The following is a 21,020-nucleotide window of genomic DNA, read 5'->3' as shown; positions in this document are numbered from 1 at the left end:
CCAAAAACAAATCTCTTCCATTTGCTTTTGCCTCTCCTAGTGCCCCTATGCAATGTTATCTCAGTGGGAGACAGGAGAGGGCCCTACAGAGCAAGCTGCTCTGAAATTTCTGAATGCACCACCTCAGCATGGGCAGACACAGTGTGCTTGCTGGCTGAGTAGTGCAAGGGTCCTGTTGGAGTGATGATTGGCAAATGCTGTCATCCTGAGAAAGCTAGTGTGCTTCCAATTAAACCTGTTAGACTATAACCTGGTGTTGTGTGAGTTTTAACCTAATCCTGAGAGAGGCTTGTGTTCCATGAAGTCGCTACCGCTCCTCTGGGGTAATGCTTCAATCTGAAGAATGGCTGTAATGCCTTACACCCTGCAGACTGGTTTCCCCCAGAATAATGGCAGCACTCGGAGCTTATACAATGTCAATCTCAGCTTGCGCTTGAACACGTGGAAATTGGGTGACTCCTGTGGTAGCTGCAATGGAAAACAAAGAGTTGACCCCCCCCCCCCCGCCCCATCAAATGATGTCAGGTTTGAAAGAATAAAAGTGGAGTTTCCACCACCTTCATGCTGGACAATTGGCCTCCAGGCTCTGCCCAAAGGTTGTGCCACTTCGTGCTGGCCTACTCCACATGCTTTCTGCGGGTATTTCTGGAAGGTCTGTCAATGCACTGAGCATTTCATTGTATGCATGCTACAGCATTCTTCTGGCGGTGACCCACCGAAGCTCTTAGCTATACCTTCTACAGCAGGACCTGGGCATGATCTTGCCAGCCAGAGCATTGGCAACTGCACCAGTCTTGACCCTAAGTGATGGCACAATGAAACTTATGTTATCAGATGTAATGGTAAGTGAGAGTAATGGGAGTCCCGTGATGAACAGTGTCTGAGGCCAGTTGGTAGGGTAGGGCATTGCAGCTCATTGCTCTATGCATCCAGGTCTTGGGGTTCAACTTCCGGTATTGACCACCACAGTTGCTTTCTCCTCCTGGCATGCATCTGAATGGCCTGTTGTGGGACCAGGACATTTGTTCTCCTTTCAGCAGGGCTTCCACCGCATCATCTAGAAACCGCAGAGATCCTCCCTCCCACATTGTGCCACTTTTCTGTATTTCCGTGATAATATTTGTCTCCCACAGAACTCCCAGCACCTGCCACAAAGTATCTCTCCTTTAAGAGGTGCAAATCAGCTTTAAGAAGAGCAAGCTTACTTTAAAATCACAGAACTGTTAAGGCACAAAACGAAGCCATTCAGCTCCTCGTGCCCACATTAGTTCTATTACCGAGTGCCTATCTCCAGCCTTCTCCTCATAACCCTGCACACCATTTCTAGAGAATCCCTAATCAACCTGATCAGCAATGTTATTACACACATCCAGAGCAGGAGGAACTTGAAACCAGGCTTCTTAGCTCAGAGGTAGGAACACTACCATTACACCACAAGAGCCCTCACACCATTTCTATCCAGTTAACCAGACAATGCCCTCTTGAATGCCTTAACTGAAATGGTGTGAGCCATTGTCACTGTCTCTTCCCCAGTCAGGCAACCAGTTAATCAGTAGTGCATTTGGTAATGATTGGAGACCAAAATCATTTAGAACAGCAGGCAGCATGAAGTGAGGAGGTACCAGGCATTGAGATTGCCAGTTTCAGGAAATTTCAGAGTTTGAGCCTTCTAGGATTTCCAGGTATATCAGTCAAAGAAGTAAATGGTACGGCATTGACAAAATTGAAGACAGATATTCACTAATTCATCTGGATTATGGGAAAAACAGTATATTCTGATTGAATACAGTTATGTGTTCATGTTTGATGTGAAATACTGCATAAGAAATTCTTAATCATTTAACTGTTTTCTATGTCTACTTTATCACACTTAGATACAGTGACTGTATATGTCACAGTCATACCAGTCAATGAATTTAATCCTTCATTCACCCAGACATCTTACACTTTCAACATATCCGAATTCAGTGAAAGTAAGTAGACATCAATGGCACTGAGGTCAAAACATTCCCATTCTATTCCTTATTTTATGAATTAAGGTGCATGTAGGTGCATGTTTCTCCAGCTTGATGATTAAAACTGGTGTATATCAAGTGGGAAGTTATCTGACACTAATCAGGGCCTGAGGAACAGAATATAAGCTATCTTCCTGCTTCAGGCCCTTATGTACCTTAGTGATTTTAAAACTAAAAACTGAAGTTGGCACTATCAAGCCATTACTTACGCTCATTAAGTTATGTCTATGAAAATTCAATTCTAAAAATTTTTGTCTTCAATTAACATTCTGATGGTATTAGCAAAAACATCCAAAGATATATAGAGTGTGGAGGTCTCAGTAAGGAGAAAAAGCTATTTAAGTAAATTATTAAATTCAATATTAATTTTAAGTAATAGTGAGTGCTGCAGATAGAATTTACATCTATTCAGGCATTAATGCTATAAACTTGCTTTCTCTGATCTTATGCATGGGACAGGGCTATGTCAATGAGTCAACATAGTCTGTAAAATTCATTGTGGTAATGATGTGGCAAAGGAGGAAACAGAATTAAGCAATCAGATATGAACTGTTCCAATGCAACCCCTGTGCTGTTGTTATATTGATATTTCCCAGACAGTTCAACCATTCTAAAAAAATGCTCCATCCAAGTTACTTGTAGTTAATTTTGGCCCTCTTACCAGTGTCATTCAGACAAATTTGTCCTTATACAGAAGACTAGATGTGGTCAACAATGACTTAGTAGGAAAGTATTCACTGTGAGCACATGGTCCACTTATGCTTTGCAACCAATAGCTAAGAGACAGAATACAAGAAAAACCATCTTAGTTATCCTCCAGTCCATTCCACGACCATCAACATCCCTCCTTCCCACAGCACTTTCCCATGTAACCGCAGAAGATACAACGCCTGCCCCTTTAACTCCTCCTTGCTTAACATCCCAGGCCCGAAACAGCCTTTCCAGGTAAAGCAACATTTCACCTGCACCTCCTCCAATCTTGTGTACTGTATTCACTGCACTTAATGTGGCATACTCTACATTGGAGAAACCAAAAGCAGACTGGGGACCACTTTGCAGAACACCTCCGGTCTGTGCGCAAGCAGCATCCTGACCTTCCCGTAGCTGGTCATTTTAACACAGAGTCCTGCTATCATGCCCACTGTCTGTCCTCAGCATACTGCAGAGTTCCAGTGAATCATAGAGCAAACTGGAGGAACAACATCTCATCTTCAGACTAGGCACTTTAACAGCCTTCTGGACTTAATACTGAGTTCAACACCTTCACATTGTGAACCAACTCCCATTTCTTCCCTTTCTTTTAGCTTTATTTGTTACATTCTCTGTCACCATGTCCAATCTCCATTCCCCCCACCTCAGTGGGACTGTCTTCTCTTTCCAGTCTGGCTGTTAGACACGCCATTGTTCTGTCATCATCACATTCTGATCACTTAAGATGAATTATCAACATCTTTCCTCCACCAGCACTCTACACCCACCACCACCACAAACCCCCTTCCCCAACTACATCATAAATGCTGCCTCCTCCACACTTCCTGTCAGCTCTGACAAAGAGACATCCAGACTTGAAATGTTAGCTTGCTGTTTCTGCACGGATGCTGTCTGACCGCTGTGATCGCCAGTATTTGGTGTTTTCATTATTTATTCCCTCATTGGATCCAGCCTAAACATTTAAGAGACAAAACTAGGAAATGATGGAGCAACTCAGCAGGTCTGGCAGCATCTGTAGACAGATTAAACAAATTAACATTGAGTCGCGTGACCTTTTTCTGCATTTTCAAAGTCACCTGATTCAGTCCTGAATCAAATATTGATCCAACAGTTTGCAACTGTATATTATTTAGCAGCTCATTTTAAATAATTTAATTACAAGAAGTAAGATTTCCTCCACATTCCCTCTACATTCTAACAATTTAATTTTAGAAATGAAGAATGTCTCCCTAATCTTCATATTCATTATAAACTACCAATTGACTTAGGTCTATTTAATTGGTTGCAAAACAAAACCACCAAATCCAACTAATTTATTAGCAATACCAACTTGCATTTATACAGTGTCTCATCCATGGTAAAATATCCCAAGAATTTTCATGGGAGTGGTATTAAATAAAGTTTGATAGTTAAATTGCATGTGACAAACCTGCAATGCTATTTGGCAAGGCATCAGAACAATACAATACCATTAATTTTAACAATGAAGAAATGGGAATCATACAAGATGGAACAGATTTCACCACCATGATGTTACATTATAGTATGGACTGTTGTAATGTTGCACAAATTAAAAAAGAAAATGATGGAAATCTGTGGTATCTGTTATGACTGGATGAGGGGAGGCACACCACAGGTCACAACATAAAACAAAATACTTTGCTTAGTTACCAAAATGTAAAATTAAATGCCTTATCTATGTAAAACCTTATAGAATCCCTATGGTGTGGAAGCAGGCCATTCAGCCCATTGAGTCCACACAGATATTCCACAGACCATCCCACCCAGACCCACCCCCTTACCCTATCCCTGTAACCCTGCAATTCCCATGGCTAATACACCCAACCTGCACATTTTTGGATTGTGGGAGGGAACTGGAGCACCCAGAGGAAACCCACGCAAACATGGAGAGAATGCATAAACTTCACACAGACTGTCACCTGTGAAATCAAACTCAGGTCCCTGAGCCACTGTGCCACCTTAAACCTTAGATCTTGTTTAAAACCTGATATCTCAACCGGGTCTCTTAATAAATGTAATTGCTGGTTTATTATCAGAATAAATCTTGTTAAATAAAGTTGCAACAAGTGGTTAACATATAAGTAACATAGAAGTATAAATGCTTATCCCTTTAAACATCTCCAAAGGGTGTGCGCGCGCACACACACACTCTCTCTCTCTGTCTTTTTTCAGGACAAGAGGGGTGAAGAAAACGTGTTTTTCTGTAAACATTAACTTTCATGAATAACAACACTTTGGCATTCAGTTATTCTTGAAGGCAAAAGGATAAAATGCAGGATGTTTGAGAATCTGAAGTTCTGATGTTCTGGCACATGTGGCAGACACCAATACTGCAGCCACTGTCTCTGAAGTCTTGCAGACAAGTTGGCTCAAGGAATACAATTAGATATGTTCTTTAAATCACACTTGCTAAAGAACAAGTAGATTTCTCTTTTCAGAAGTGAGGACATCAGCTTGGAAGCTTGTTCTTAGCAAGCTTTCTGCCAAGTGAAGACTAGATAAAGCAAGAACCTCTTCAAGCCAGTCACTATTCAATCTGTCCAAGCATGGTCTACAGCAAAACACTAGTCACATGATTTCCAGGAGTCCATGTTAAAAAAAACTCTCCAAAGTGAACTTTCAATGATTTATTTTGAAGAAATCTCTCCAAGTATGTCCACAAAACTTGAAATAAATATATTCACCACAACACTTCAAAATTAATGACCTGCAAGCAATATTAAATAAAAAGCATATTCCTTTCATTCTCCATGGTGTTACAGAGCTAATGGGTGAGATTTAATGCCTTCCCCCCCACCCCAACAAGTTCAGAGGTAAGGTACCTTGTGAACACGTGGAAGGAAATCCCAATGTTATCTCCTCTTACTTAGAACAGGTTCAGAGAGGACAGGGTTGGAGGTGGCCTTGCCTCCCAGAGGTCAATTGAGGCAATAAAGTGGTCACTTAAGGGCCTCATGCTGCTACCACAGGTGTCCAACCAGCAGGGACTCGCCATCCAGGGAATACTGTATACAATATTTTCCATTTGCAACATTGGAAAGTAGGAGAATTGCCACACCTGCTGAAATTTTCCAAAATTTTCTTTCCGTCTTCCACCATTCATAAGGTTTTGCTTTTGTAAGATTGTACTGTGTTCTCATGAGGAAATGGGAAAATTATGAGCATAGATATCTATCAATAAAAATTGTCAGAGGGTCTGGCATACACAATGTATTACATCAGTATGATAAATAATGGGAAGATTCTTAAATAGTGAAAGACTAAAAACATGCACTGTTGGGAAAATCTTCACCAGCAAAAAAGAAAAGGAAATTGCATGATTTTGCTTTTGAAGCAATCTATGTTTTCCAAGGACATCATTAACCATTAGAGAAACACTGCTGGTCTGAATTTTTTCTTTACTCGTTTGTGGGATGTGCGCATCGCTGGCTGGTCAGCATTTATTGACCCACAATGCCATTAGGAAGGAAATTTCAGGATTACGACGCAGCGACAGTGATGGAGCTGTGATATATTTCAAAGTCAGGATGGTGAGTGGCCTGAAAGGGAACTTGAAGGTGGTGATGTTCCCATGTATTTGCTGCCCTTGTGCTTCTAGGTGGAAGTGGTTGTTGGTTTGGAAGGTGCTGTCTGAGGGCAACCATGGGCAACTATGATTTGTATTCATATAGTACCTTTTAATGGTAGTGAAATGTCACAATGTCCTTCAAAGGTTCAAACTTCTAAAACATTGGTAGAAAGTTAAATAAAGAAGTATTACATTAGGTGATCAAAATCTTGTTCATAAAAGTAGGTTTAAAATGCTTGTTGAAGAAGAAGAGGGAGGTTATAGTAACAAGAGATTCCCGTTGCGAGCTGGAAGAAGTTTAGAGATATCTGCAATTGAATGAAGAAATAATAACATACAATGTAAAATACTAATAACTTTTTCTGTTCATTGCTTTCCAGTGGGAACAAAGATTGGACAAGTGCTTGCAGAGGACAAAGATCTTCCAAGCCTTGAACTTATTTATTCACTTGTAGGAGGGGGAAGCACTCTAGGCTATAGTCAATTATTTTGGATGAACCCAGCCTCAGGGGAACTACACCTTGTGGCTCAACCAGAGTATGAGCAAACTGCACAGTACCTTCTGACAGTACAAGCTGTTGATAAAGACTCCAATGATCCAAAGGCTGCTACAGCTACTGTAAGTGGTTTGTAATGCTGAAGGTTAGTCCACTTGCAAATCTCATTGCAGTAAAAACATTAAATAACGATTAAACTAGGTGGGCAGGGGTCACTGCTTTGATTCAACAAGAAAATTAATCCAACACTCAAATATTCAACACTATAAATATAGTTTTTCTAAAGTTTCACTGGTAGGTTTTCAATGTTCACTGGCACCAAAAGGCAGTCAGTTCTATAACTGTATGGATCAGTAACTCGCTTGTTGACATTGGCTGACATTGTGGAGGCATTAATTGTGCAAGTTAAGTTTAATACAATACAGGAATTTTCTTGGCCTAGTTGCAATTCACATTCTTGAAGTTTGGCCAGATTGAGAGATGATGGAGCCAGAATGCTGCAATACTGGAGGAGGATGGTTAACCAAATCACTTCCCAACAGCATAATTTCCAGATGCCTGTAAAAAATGATGCTGATGAATAATTTCCAACCTCCCCCTCAACCTGCAGCCCTTTGCATTTTTGTAAGATTTCCTTGGTCTTTTATTCACCAATAAGCACTATTCATTGCTATTGTTGAGAACTTGCTATGTGCACATTGGCTGCTACGTTTACAACTGTGACCACATTCTGAAAGTACTTGATTGACTATAAAGCACTATGGAACACTCCGAGGTTGTGAAAAGTGTATGTACATGCAAATTCTTTCATTCAGAACTGACCTGAATCATTAACTGATGAGTGGTAAATCCTATTCAGTTAACATTTGGTTAAAGTAATAGGCCACAAACTCCACTTATATCAAGTCTCAACAGATTACACCTCCATTATGCAAAGTAATTAAATGCTCAAAGAAGGAAAAGCAATCCACCAATTTAATGTTTGGGTTTAATTTTTGCGAGATCTGCCCACCATAACTATGTTAAAAATCACACAACACCTGGTTATAGTCCAACAGGTTTATTTGGAAGTACAAGCTTTCAGAGCATTGCTCCTTCAAGCTAGTGTTTCCAAATAAACCTGTTGGACTATAACCTGGTGTTGTGTGATTTTTAACTTTGTACATCCCAGTCCAAATTATTGTAACTATGGCAGAGAAATTGCATAAAATTCAAAGGAAGTGTAAACCCAACTGTGGAGTAAAGATAGTTAGGCCCTTCTAAATTTTCATGTTTTTTTCAGTGGGTGCGGTTGAACTGTGTTTTCACAACCTGGAGCCCTGCTCCAAAAGAAGTCAATAAGAAAGGAGCTTGTTAGAAATCCTTGAAGTTAAACATTCAACTTTTTGCTTCAAAGCATTCTCCACCCCACTACCCGCCCATTTCAGTCCTAGCTAACTCCCAGCTGGCCAACACCCCCTTCACAGCTCTCACACAGAAGGAATCATGGTCATTTTCTAAATGTGAAACAAGTTCACATTGTAAAAGGATTGTGAAGGAGTGGTTTAACATAGAACCCCCACATAACTGCCTGTTCAAATTTGAATTGAACTTTTGACTGCAGTCTGCCTCATCAAAAGAGTTCCATTTTATAATTTAAGAAATAGAGGAAGTTATATTTTCCTGAATTAATGAGTCATTGTGGAATGGCCCAGGTTTGATCGCTGCCCTGTATTGAGTTGGCGAATCTTGACTGGGCAGTAGTACAGGAGCTGTTTTGGCCTACTTTCTTGAACAGGAGACATCCCTTTTAAAAAAACAACAGATGTTCAGGGAGCGTTGCAAGTCCTGATTGCAAGGCCATGATTCTTTACATGGTAGAGAATGGAAGAGGACAAAGTCAGGAGTTACTTTGGTGAGGTATTAATGATCTAAGTTCAAACAGCCATGTTGATGGTTGGTGAATAGAATTTGATAGCTGATAGGTTTTTGGTTGGTTGGAATATTGCGTGCAATTCTGGTCTCCTTCCTATCTGAAAGCTATTGGACTGAGGTTGAGGAATTTCAGTAAGTTAATTAAATGCCGTTGTGTTCTAGGTCACAGTTAATATTCTTCCGGCCAATGATAAACCACCTGACTGTCTTCCAAAGTTTTATTCTCTGATGATTCTCGATGACACTGCTGTGGGCACAAACATTCAAGGGTTTCATTTGGCCTGTACAGACCAGGATTCCTCCCCTCAGTCTTTCCGTTACTTCATAACTTCAGGTATGTAAATGAATTGTCTGATTGAATCATTCTGGTTTTATTTGGGGCGGTCCCTTCAAGGTATGCCTGCCTGTACGGTTTCACTTTTTCCATATATGTGTCTCTCTGTTCCTATTTCCTTTCATTTATTGTATTGCAGGAAGAAAGAAAACGTGTGTAGATCTCCACAGACATTTAGCAGGATTAAATAGTTGGTGGGATATCAGTAGAACCAGAAAGTCATAGAATCCCTGCAGTACAGATGGAGGCTATTTGGTCCATTGAGTCTGAACCAACTCTCCACCCTATCCCCATTACCTCATTGGCCCATTGAGTCTGAACCAACTCTCCACCCTATCCCCATTACCCTGCATTCACTGTAGCTATCCACCTATTCTGAATGTTCCTGGACACTATGGGGCAATTTTAGCATGGCCAATCCACCTAGCCTACACTTCTTTGACCTGTGGGAGTAAACCAGAGCACACAGTGGGTACCCACACAGACACGAGGAGAACGAGCAAACTCCGCCCAGGCAATTACCTGAGGCTGGAACTGAACCTGGGTCTAACCATTGAGCCACAGTGCTGGCCTAATCGCCCAGTTGAAATTCGGCAGCTTTTGTTTTAAATCCTGTACTTTGAGAGCTGAGAGTTGGAAACTGACTATAGAGCATACAGCCGCATCATAAAGATGTGGAACCCTGTTCCATGGGGCTTCAGGTAAGGTGTTAATTTCTTACCAACCTCAATTATAGTGTTATGCAGAAAGGGGAAGTCTACTAGAAATCAAACCTCTGAGCTGTACCAAAAGTTTAAATGTCTTGCTTTATCACCAAAACAACCAAAGCATTTATGGCTGTTATCTGGAAAAAAGAAGCTTTCACCAGATTTCCTCAATAATAAAAAAAGTGAGTTTAACAATTAAGCTTATTGTATGAACAAGTAACAAGATGGATCAATGACTAGTATACAGTAGAGAATTATATCTGTTAATCCTACCACACACACATTCATATACAGATAGGATGAGATCACACAGCTCTGCAGAGTATAATGTGTTTGAAAAATTAATAAGTAAACACCCTTCTGAATCAAGAGTCCAAACTAATAAAAGGTAGACTGGGTTGATTTTTTTATAGTTCCTTTGGTTTCCTGTTGACAAGATTAAGTTGCTGATAGCCTCAAAATGGCAGATGATCTGCAGACCAGATTTTAGATTCAGAAGAGAATCAGTCAGAACTCTTGATCTGTTACTTCTCAGGAGAGACAAGCAGGAGGCTGGAAGAACACAACAAGCCAGGCAGCATCAGGAAGTGGTGAAGTAAACGTTTCAGGTGTAACCCTCCTTCAGGACAGGGGGTGGGTGTAAGAGGAGGAGAGGCAGAATTTGCTATTTTCAACTTGGAAATATTTTTCCAACTGCCCAAACCCTGTTTACTGGAAAACACAGTTTGTCTGGAAATTATAGAGCACAATGCAATCTAAAAGCTCTTTTTAAAAGTTTTTTTCTCCCAAAGTCACTCTGCTTCCTGTTAAGAGCAGACAACCTTCAGTCCTTTTTGACTTTTGAGTTCCAAGATGTCACATGGTAAATCTTTTTTCCAAACATTCCATTTTCCAATTCCCATAGTCCATCCATCAAGGTGGGGTGGAATGGAGTATTAGTAACATCACTGGACCTGAAATCCAGAATTCCTGGCTAACATTCAGGGTTTGAATCCCACCAGGGCAGTAGGTGGAGTTTGAGTTTGAATCTGGAATAAAGAGCTGCCGTAATGAAGATGCTGAAATCATTGTCAATTCTCATTAAAAAATAATCTGGTTCACTCATGTACTAGAGGGAAGGATATCTGCCATCCTTTCCTGATCTGGCCTACTTGTGACTCCAGACACATAGCAATGTGGGTGACTCTTAACTGCAGTCTGGACCATTAGGGATGGGTAATAAATGCTGACCAGTCAGTGACACCCCCATCTTGTGAACAAATTTAAAAATAAAGCTTCTAACAATATTCAGATTCAATAAACCCTGTCACAGTTCCCTCAGACGGCAGCATGTCCTTTCTTGAATTCTTTGTAAATAATTATGTTCAATCAAACCTGTGGCTGTTAAATCAAGTGTAGATCCCACAATACCAAGGGACTGTGTCAGGAGGGGAATAGTTATGGTTGTAACTGATCCTTTGTGATCTACTGGCAGGGATAGAGATAGCATGGTCACCTGGACTATTTTTGATCCCGGGTTATTAAGAATGATATCTGATACTGGAACTGAAATGGAAATATAATCAACGAGTTATCTTTGGAGGTTGAAGATGCAGATTTTTATTCTAGTTTTATCCAGATTAATGCAATCAAAATGGAGCCCTTCACAGTACATCTGGTGAGAGGGGAAGAAACAGGAACTGCTTCCAAGGACACATAGGTGGCACAGGTGACTCTTGTTTTGACATAGAATCTCACAATCATAGATGTATTGCCACTTTACATTGTTACGTTTAGTCTGCTAACCCAGTGAGGCATGACAGCATGCCTTGAGATGTTGGGGACTGCTGGCCATGATGGAGGCTAGTGACAATCTGGAGCTGTATAGAGTGTGGATGAGGCATACTCATGTGTGTATAGAGTGTGGATGTGTGTACAGTTTTGGTCTCCCTACTTGAGAAGACTCTGGAGGGGGTGCAAAGGTGGTTCATGAGGTTGATTCCAGAGTTGAGAAGGTTGGCTTATGAGCAGTGATTGAGTAGACTGGGACTAAACTCTTTGGATTTTAGAAGAATGAAGAAGGATCTTATAGAAACATAAAAGTTATGAAGGGAATAGATAAGATAGAAGCAGGGAAGTTGTTTCCACTGGCAGATGAAACAAGAAATAGAGGGCATAACCTCAAAATAAGGAGAAGCAGATTTAGGACTGGGTTGAGGAGGAACTTCTTCACCCAAAGAGTTGTGAATCTGTGGAATTCCCTGCCCAGTGAAGCCATTAAAGCTACCTTGTTGCATGTTTTTAAGGCATAGATAGACCTTTGAACAGTAGAAGAATTAAGGGTTATGGTGATTAGGAGGGTGAGTGGAGCTGAGTCCACAAAAAGGTCAACCATGATCTTATTGAATGGCGAGGGGCCAGATGATCTACTCCTGCTCCTGTTTCTTATGTTCTTATAAGGAGCAGCTAAGTACCCAGGTCTGACTTTCATGTTGAGAATTGTCTCCATCTAGTTTCTCTCTATTGTGTGGGCGAATAGCAAACTGCATATCAATGAGGAGAGACTAGGACATAAGATGTTAATGCATGCAAATAGGTTCCCACTACTCACCAGCCAGATTCGCGTCTTGCTGTTCAAATCGGGAGTTAAACATTAGACTCAATGTTCCTTGACACAATTTCTCCAACTGGCTCACCGTTGCCATGTCATTCCAGGGCTGGGGAAAGATAAAAATATACAATAAGCAAATCCTGTACATGTGTTATGATCAATTCATTGTGAAAACACCTCTCCATTCCAACTCCTTTTTTGAGCCAATGCCTGTTATTGTTTTTAAGAATAATCCTGAAATTAAATACTTGCATATCTGTACATCAAAACAAAGTTAGGAGCACTGAATCCCACCTCAAATGCTGTAGTATTATGCCAACTATTTCAGAATTTTGATTCTCTAAAGCGTTAAGGTTTTAATGTTATTGAGCAACGGGCAAAGCTCTCTCTTAATTTCTCTGGTTTAAAGATTAGGGTTTTTTCCAGTATTGATGTCAACCATTTTTATTATGAGTGTGATATCACAAATGTGCAACTTAAAATGTAGAAGTTACCTTTAAAGACAGGATTGTTCCATAATTTATTGCCATTTAATCAAGTTACTTTCTGTACTAGGTAATATCAACAACCACTTTAGACTGTCTCCCAGTGCTGGATCGAACATCTCTAAACTGATACTTGCCCTACCTTTTGATTATACACACGGTGTTGACAGAGTCACAAACTATAACCTTCTAATTCAAATAACCGATGATAACCTACTGGCTGGAAGCAAAAAGAGTAATATTGTACAAACAGGGAGAGTAAAGATCAACGTCAGAATTATTATCCCTACACCCAGTACTCAGAAAACCACTACAACTGTAAGTACACCAGAATAGAGGTCTTTTCAGTGTGATATTTCAATTGAAGTCAAAACAAAACTTTCTAAAAACAAATACTCTGGCTCAGTAATCAGAATTCCTTGCTTTTGCTAAGTGAGAAACAATTGAGTTAAAGCCAAATGAGTTTTACACTGTGAAAATAAGCAGAGTTTTACCAGGCGGGCTCCTGTCAGGCTCAAATATAATCAAAAGCCTGAAGATGGTTGGGATATGGTCACTCATTGTGATTCTCCAAAATAGCCAATTCAGGGGCATATCTCTTGAATTGGAAGGCCTCTGATTGGCCCTGAAAGGAGCGGGTGCTATGAGAGCAGACAAATGAGGGGTGAGGGTGTGTCAAACTGGGGGCACCCTCTCTCCAACCTCTTCTTGAATTTCAGATTAAAAGTGGCTCGTTCAACCAAGTCACCATTGTTGTGGGACGATTGAATATGGGGTGAAGAGGAAAAACCTGTGCACATGTGGCATATAGTTTCTGCTGCACACTGGCAAACAGAGAGGGGAAGTGCCTGCCCAGCACATTGTAACATTCCCCCCTCCAACCCCACCGTTCTGCCACAAGGAAGCCACCTCCAGGCTGCTGAACGAAGCCCTGAGACCTCCAGAAAGCTGGCTGGAAAAATTCTAGCTTTAATAAGTTGACTACCCAATAAGCATCGCACTCATCATTCCACCTTATAGGAGCAGGAAAGCAGCCTTCAAGTTACTAGCTCTATTTTGTGTGCCCTCTGGCACAATTTCATAACCCTTGAGCTGCCAACGTACTACGATAGTGTGTGGCTGTGTTGGCCATTTGGGATGCCCATACATTCATTGCCATCAGTCCTTCTAATTGATTTAAGTTGCTGATCCCCTGTTTGCCCACATAAAGTCTTCAGCAGAAGTTGGCTCAATCTTAATAAACTGTTAATAGTTGTTACAAATTACTTAGCATCTAGTTGCATTACATCGGAGGTATATGATCAGGTTCAACTAAAGAGTCAATGCACATTAAAACTGCTGCTGAAACACACTGGCACACAAGAACAAGACTGGACACTGGAACACACGCCAAGAAGACTGGCTTGCTCCACCCAGAGACATTTGTTATATTCGAGTGGGCGAGCTTACCTTGTGATGCCAGGTAACCCTTTCAGATACTAAATGTCTACGCAACATCTGTCTCTGCTCCTGGGCCCAAACAGCATGCAACAATCAAGCTCATAGCCTCAGATTAAAATACAACCAAAGCTAAGGATGCACTTTGAGTGTAGTTTAGGTAGATGATCTGAAGTTGGAGAAGGGGTAGACATTAATTAAGTTTTGCTTCAGACTGAATTAAACATTATGCGTAGTTGAACAATTTTGTATTAGAGCAAACAATATTAGAATGCAATCACCTCATTGATTTGTATGATCATTTTAATTACCACAGCTATAATCGTATGCTGAAAGTGATAAAAAAAATCAATGAGAGAATAAATAAATCATTCATTTCAAGTCATTGGTTATTCCTCACTAACAAGTTATTTTCTGCTTGTTGACAGCCCAATATAACCTATATCAGACTATCGCAAAACACCTACCAAACAGACTCCTGGTACATACCATTCATCATCACTTTGGGTTGTTTATTACTGCTTGGAATGCTGGGATACATAGCATATCTTTATATAAACTACATCCGCTCTATACCAAAATCAAAAGTCGAGAAAAAGTCATTGTAAGTTTTAATCATTGTGCTCATCAAAACATTTCATTCCAGTCAAAGCAAATTTCTATTATTTATTATTTGGTAATCTGTTTCTGATTTATCTTTGGACAACTGCTTACTTACATTCATGTGGGTTTAATATAAATGAGGTTGTTTATGTGAAACTATTTTGCATGTTCATGTACTAGTATTGATAAGAACCTTTCATTCCAAATTGTAGAAGGTTAAAATTAAACAGATTGCATGAACTTATCTAATGGCTTTAATAAAACAAAGAACTGAGAATGCTGGAAATCTGAAACAAAAACAGAAGTTTCTGGAGAAACTCAGCAGGTCTGGCAGCATCTGTGCAGAGAAAGCAAAGTTAACATTTTGGGTTCAGTGACTCTTCTTCAAAACTAATTGTGGCGAGGAAAATGTGGTATTTATGCTGAAAATGGGGCTGAGAGAGGTAAATGATTAAGCACAGGTAGATATGGAGCCCAAGTGTGAGAAAGATAGGCAGACAACAGGATAGATAATGGTAACCAGGTAGAAAGAAAAACTATTAATGGGCCCCATAAGTAGGTGAAATCTGGGATAGCTGTGCTGAAAGCGGCCCATGTGATGACAGGCCTTGGGGTGTGGGGAATGCGTAAAGGACATAGAAGAAGGTGTTCAGGCCCTAAAATGATTTGATACAATACTGAGTCCTGAAGGCTGCAAAGTCCCCGAATGGAAAATAAGGTGCTATTCTTCCAGCATGTGCTGAGCTTCGCTAGAGCACTGTGGCAAGCCTGAGACAGAGATGTTGGCCAGGGAATAGGGTGGCATGTTGAAGTGCCAGGGAACGGGAAGCTCAGGATCAGTTTTGTGGACAAAACATTGGTGTCCTGCAAAACAATTGCCCAATCCAAGTTACTGGTGTAAAGGAGACCACATTGTGATCAGCAAATACAGTAGACTTGATGGGTGAATGCCCATAAACTGCTGCTTCACCTGGAAGGAGTACCTGGATCCCTGATATTGAGGAGGCACTGTGGTTCAGTGGTTAGCACTGCTGCCTCACAGCATCAGGGTCCCAGGTTCGATTCCAGCCTCAGGTGACTGTCTGTGTGGAGTTTGCACATTCTCCCTGTGTCTGCGTGGGTTTTCTTCGGTTGCTCTGGTTTCCTCCCACAGTCCAAAGATGTGCAGGTCAGGTGAATTGGCCATGTTAAATTGCCCATAGCATTAGGTGCATTAGTCAGAGGGAAATGGGTCTGGGTGGGTTACTCTTCGGAGGGTTGGTGTGGAGTTGTTGGGCCAGGGTTTCCACACTGCAGGGAATCTAATCTAAACAGGCATGTGCTACACCATCTGTGATTGCACGAGAAGGTGCCTTGGGAGTGTAGGGAGGTTTTGGGAGTGGAGGAGGAGTGGAGGAGGGTGTCCCAGAGGGAATGGTCCCTGCAGAAGCTGACAAGGGAGGGGAATTTGTGTCTGGTAGTGGCCTCCCAGTGGAGGTGACCAAAATGTGGTTCATGATCCTTTAGATGTAGATGCTGGTGGGATAGTAGGTGAGGACGGGGGGCCTTATCAGTGTTGTAGGAGGAAGAAAAGAGGTGAGCGAAGAACTGCGTGAAAAGGGTCGGACACAGCTGAGGGCCCTTTTAACTATGGCGCTGGGGAATCCTCGGTTAAGGAAAAAGGGTCCCCTGCAGAAGGTAGCATCATCAGAACTGATACAACAGAGGTGGAGAAACCAGGAGAATGCAACGGAGTCTTTTAGGAAGCAGAGTGTGAGGATGTACAGTCCAGGTAACTGAGGCAGTCAGTGTGTTTGTAGTGGACCTCTTGAACCTGGTTATTAAAAGAAATGATCACCTCAAGTCTAATCAGATATAAAGTTAACAATATTGTGAATAATGAAGATCCTTCACAAATTCCTTTCACTGCCAAAGGTTTTACAGAGATTTCATTCAACATGTTAACAAGTTGATTATGACAGCAGGCTAATGTCCTACGGTTCTAATTTAGCAGTGCTTCAGTTGAGACAATTACTTAAAATATATATATATTTTCTGAACTCCATTGGTGTGGGAAATGTGCCCAGCTAAAGTTGGAGGTAAGACTTGCTGGGACAGAGTGGAGGGAAATCAATACTGTTTATTCAATTCTGGCTTTACTTGATCTAAAATTGTGAAACATTAATACTGGGTGCTTAAAGTGAAAGTTTGTTTCTTTTGTAAATCAAAGTATTGTTAAAGTAAATTATATCGCACTTTTCACAACTTCAGGGTAACTGAAGTGTTTTTCAAGCTAAATTATTTTTGACGTACAGCAGCTACAATAATGCAGGGGAATACAGTCATTAATTAATGCGCAACATAACAGGAATGCAATAAAAGAACAAGTCCTCTGTGTAGTGATTATAATAAGATCAGCCCGCTAGATCTCATAGAATATGCGTTTCCTGATTGAGACTGTTAGTCTGGTTCAATCAGGGAGCCCTGGCTGACAGATATAAACTGGAGGGTCAGAGGTTCTGTTCACTCAAAGAACTGGCTTTGAAAACTCAGTACTAGAGTCAAGGACTCTTCATGTATAAATAAAGGGTGAATTGGTGATGGGATAGTGATCTCTGTGGAGTTATTTCACTCCATTTCTTGGCTGTAATGTCATGGATGAATGTTGGTTGTCACCAGCAGAATGTCACTGCCTTCTTAGAAATAGTGCTGTGGAGACTTTTATAGGACTTCAGTTTAGAATCTCCTCTGAAAAACAAAACCATCAACAGAACAAAGTCCCTTCAGTGCTGCAATGGAGTGTCAGCTTGGATACTAAAGTTTCTGAAGGAGGAGCCCAAGCCCCTCTAACTCATAGACTATTGAGCCTTGGTTTTTACTAAGTTAAATGGTCACTCACTGGCTTATGATGAATGTCTGTTGATACTGGGGCATCCCAACATCCAGATATTAATTTATTTTTCCTCAATGACAGAAAAATCAGAAGTACACATCCTTCCATTGTATTGTCCAAAACAGATACAAATATCCTATAATATTTCAACAAAAATAAACCACCTGCTTATAATGTATTTGAAAATGAGCAAGTGCACTAGGGCATTACAGTTCACTTGGGAAGTCAGAGTTGCTGCAGTAGCATGCACTTTTACGTGCATGTTGTATACTGCAGATCTGGATAGCGATGGTAGAGACTCCAATATTCTTTCCATCACGTAGCTAACCAAAAATCTCTCCTGCTCTTACCTACCTTCCATTGGCAATGTGATGGAAGGATTTGTACCCAACCTGCCTGGCCACATTATGAAGGCATGTTCATTGACATCAGACTCTGGGAATTCAAAATCAAATCCAGAAATTGTGGCTCAGATGCAGGTACAATACCCTTTGTGCCACCATACCTTTAGACTAATCAGTGTACATAGATGAAACTGGATTAAATCTCAGTCAAATTAAATAGAATGGGGACTCTGAACAGTAAAATTTTATGAATCAAATCTTTTCAAATGATGGATATGAATTCAAACAATGTTCTTTTCCTTTTCTTTCTTTCAGGGTGGAAGAAAAAGGTGGGTGTTCCAATTTTCTTGGTATCTTTCAATGTGAACTGAGCTTACTCTTCTCTTATTACAATGAAATAAATTCATCTTTCCTTTGTTGAATATAGAACCCAAGTCAAAGAAGCAACACAATGTGATTTTGGTAAGTATCCCAAGTAAAGAATCTACTCCTGATTTTGAAACAATAATTTTTGCACATGGTGCAACCTTTCATAAAAATGTTGCTTAACACTGCTTTATCCAATCCTCCTCTAGGAATTTAAGAGCTCTCACTGCTAATTTGATATCATAGTGAGTGTCAGTCCACTCTAGAGGATTGGTATTTTCAATTATGCCAATTAGAAACTGGAACATCATGACTTGCAAATGGAATGTGAATGTACCAGTGCACCTCTGACTGTATCAGTGCACCTCTGAAATCTGGATGAATTATAAACCATGAATGCCAAGTAGATAGCTCCGCTACAAATCTGAGTTTAAACCAGTTCTCTTCCTGTATTTGCAGCTGTGCAGACAAGTGACAATGAAATTAGGCCAGACATTGTACTTATTTACCTTTGTTACTATATTAACAAGCATTAAAATAAAATCTTTGAGCATTTTTGTCTTAATTTCATAATTGGGTCCGTAATTAGAGCTCATGTTCTATATTCTCCCAAAACAATATTGCAGTTATTACAGATTGTCAATGTGTGGAATGCTGTATGTTCTTCCTCTGCTCAAAGAAAGTATTCGCTTGTCTCGTTTTTTTTTAAGAGTCAGTCATGGGATTTGAGCACAGTGAGTATGAATGGCACAGATTATGCATTCCCAACAGTCACTCATTGCTGTTATAAATTGGGAAATGCAGTTGTTTCAATCAACATTAGTGCCCAGAGTTTTGGTTGAGGGAGAAATATTTGTCATGACACAAGCAATTAGCATCATGGATAATGTTCTTCCTCATTTATCTTTCATGGTCTTCCAAGGTCTGGGCACAATAGTGTCTTCTGAAATTGGGTGTACAATGTAGATTTTGTTGCAGAATTAATTTTTTTTGAAGGATTATGCTCTTAGTCCACAGTGCATCAACCTACAGCCCAAAAGGATCTGTAGCCCCTTGCAAATACGCCATGCAAATCCAGTGGTAGTGTTGTAGATCTACGGGTTCAGGTGCATAATTCGTTGAAGTTTGCATCAAATATAGATAAAGTGGTTAAGAATGCATTTAGCATGCTTGTCTTTGTTGCTTAGATCTTTGAATATAGAGGTTTGGACATTATGTTGAGGATGTACAGGATGTTGGTGAGGCGCCTTCTGGAATACTCTGTCCAGTTCTGGTTGCCCTGTTATAAGAAAGACATTATTAAGCTAGTGAGGATTAATGAGATTTACCAGGATATCGTTGGGGGTGGAAGGCGGGGAGCTGTCTTCATAACTCAATGTGGGCTGGGATATTTCTGGCTGGAGCGAAGGAAGTTGAGAGGTGACCATATTAAGGTTTATTAAATAATGAGGGGTATAGATAATGTGAATGGCAGATGTCTTTTCTACAGGATGGGGGATTTCTAGACTAGGAAGGTGAGATGAGAAAGATTTTTAAAAGATGCAAGGTATTTTTTTTATACCGAGAGTGATTCGTGTGTGGGATGAACTTCCTGAGGAAGTGGTGGATGTGGCTATAATATCAATGTTTAAAAGAAATTTACATGAATAAGAAATGTTTGGAGAAATATGGGCCAAGCACAGGCAGGAGGGATTATCGTTCGCACGGACTGATTGGAACAAAGAGTCTGTATCTATGCTATATGGCTCTATGATTCTAAATTCACTCCTATTCCTACTCATATTGGTAATTTGACCGTTTATCCTGTATGCATTTTGGACCACGTTAAGCACAGTTTTTTCATTCATAAGTCGGAACTGAGAACCTATGATTTGTTACAAATTGATGAGATGTATTATGAGATATGTAAATGAATAGGAACATGGATTTTAACTTTTAGTCTGGCTTTGATCTTTTACAATATTATCTGATGTAGAAACTTTTGCTTCAGCCTATCCAACGGAAGGCACAAGTGTTTTTGTTTTGAATTTAAATGGTAACAAGTGCAGACTTATATTTTAATAGCTTCCCTACTTCTAGTCAAATCAAGACTGACATAGAGCTGAACAGAATAATACAAAATGTGACCCTGCTAAATATGCTATGCGTTTCAGGAAATGATTACACGCAACACAATATTTGATGGAGAAGCTGTTGATCCAGGTAAATATGCATTTTATTATCTTTTACATGGTTATACATATGTCATTTTTGAGTTGGCAATCTGTAACTGGTGGAATGTCACAGGGACCAGTGTTAGGGATTCAACTATCCCAATCTTTATTAATAACTTGGATGAAGGGATGGAGTGTATGAATACTAACTTTGTTGATGCAACAAAGCTGGGCTGGTGTGAGGAAAGATGTATTTATATTTATTAATATAATTTTTTTAGGAGCTTGGATTTTTGACTGCTAGCAGTGTATGGGCTTGGTCTATTTAAATGCATGAGTTTTTAAAAAATATATTTTTATTAAGAAAAATTAGATTTTTAAATATTACAACAAATACAAAACA

The 21,020-nt window shown here is 40.2% G+C and overlaps 1 protein-coding gene across 1 annotated transcript in view; it reads left to right on the top strand.

Annotated features, from left to right (window-relative positions):
* The window catches only part of LOC122559421 (cadherin-related family member 3-like), a 53,002-nt gene that overhangs the window by 24,918 nt on the left and 7,064 nt on the right, over window positions 1-21,020 (top strand). The window contains exons 11-18 of the mRNA XM_043708869.1: window positions 1,875-1,973; window positions 6,696-6,934; window positions 8,889-9,060; window positions 12,913-13,160; window positions 14,708-14,883; window positions 18,414-18,427; window positions 18,526-18,560; window positions 20,618-20,666. Of these exons, the coding sequence (XP_043564804.1) occupies window positions 1,875-1,973; window positions 6,696-6,934; window positions 8,889-9,060; window positions 12,913-13,160; window positions 14,708-14,883; window positions 18,414-18,427; window positions 18,526-18,560; window positions 20,618-20,666 (1,032 nt within the window). The remainder of the gene's footprint in view (window positions 1-1,874; window positions 1,974-6,695; window positions 6,935-8,888; window positions 9,061-12,912; window positions 13,161-14,707; window positions 14,884-18,413; window positions 18,428-18,525; window positions 18,561-20,617; window positions 20,667-21,020) is intronic.

This window comes from Chiloscyllium plagiosum, chromosome 19 (genome assembly GCF_004010195.1).
Source record: "Chiloscyllium plagiosum isolate BGI_BamShark_2017 chromosome 19, ASM401019v2, whole genome shotgun sequence".
Lineage (NCBI taxonomy): Eukaryota > Metazoa > Chordata > Chondrichthyes > Orectolobiformes > Hemiscylliidae > Chiloscyllium > Chiloscyllium plagiosum.
The sequence above is the reverse complement of the archived record's forward strand: the minus strand, read 5'-3'. Positions and strand labels throughout refer to the sequence as shown.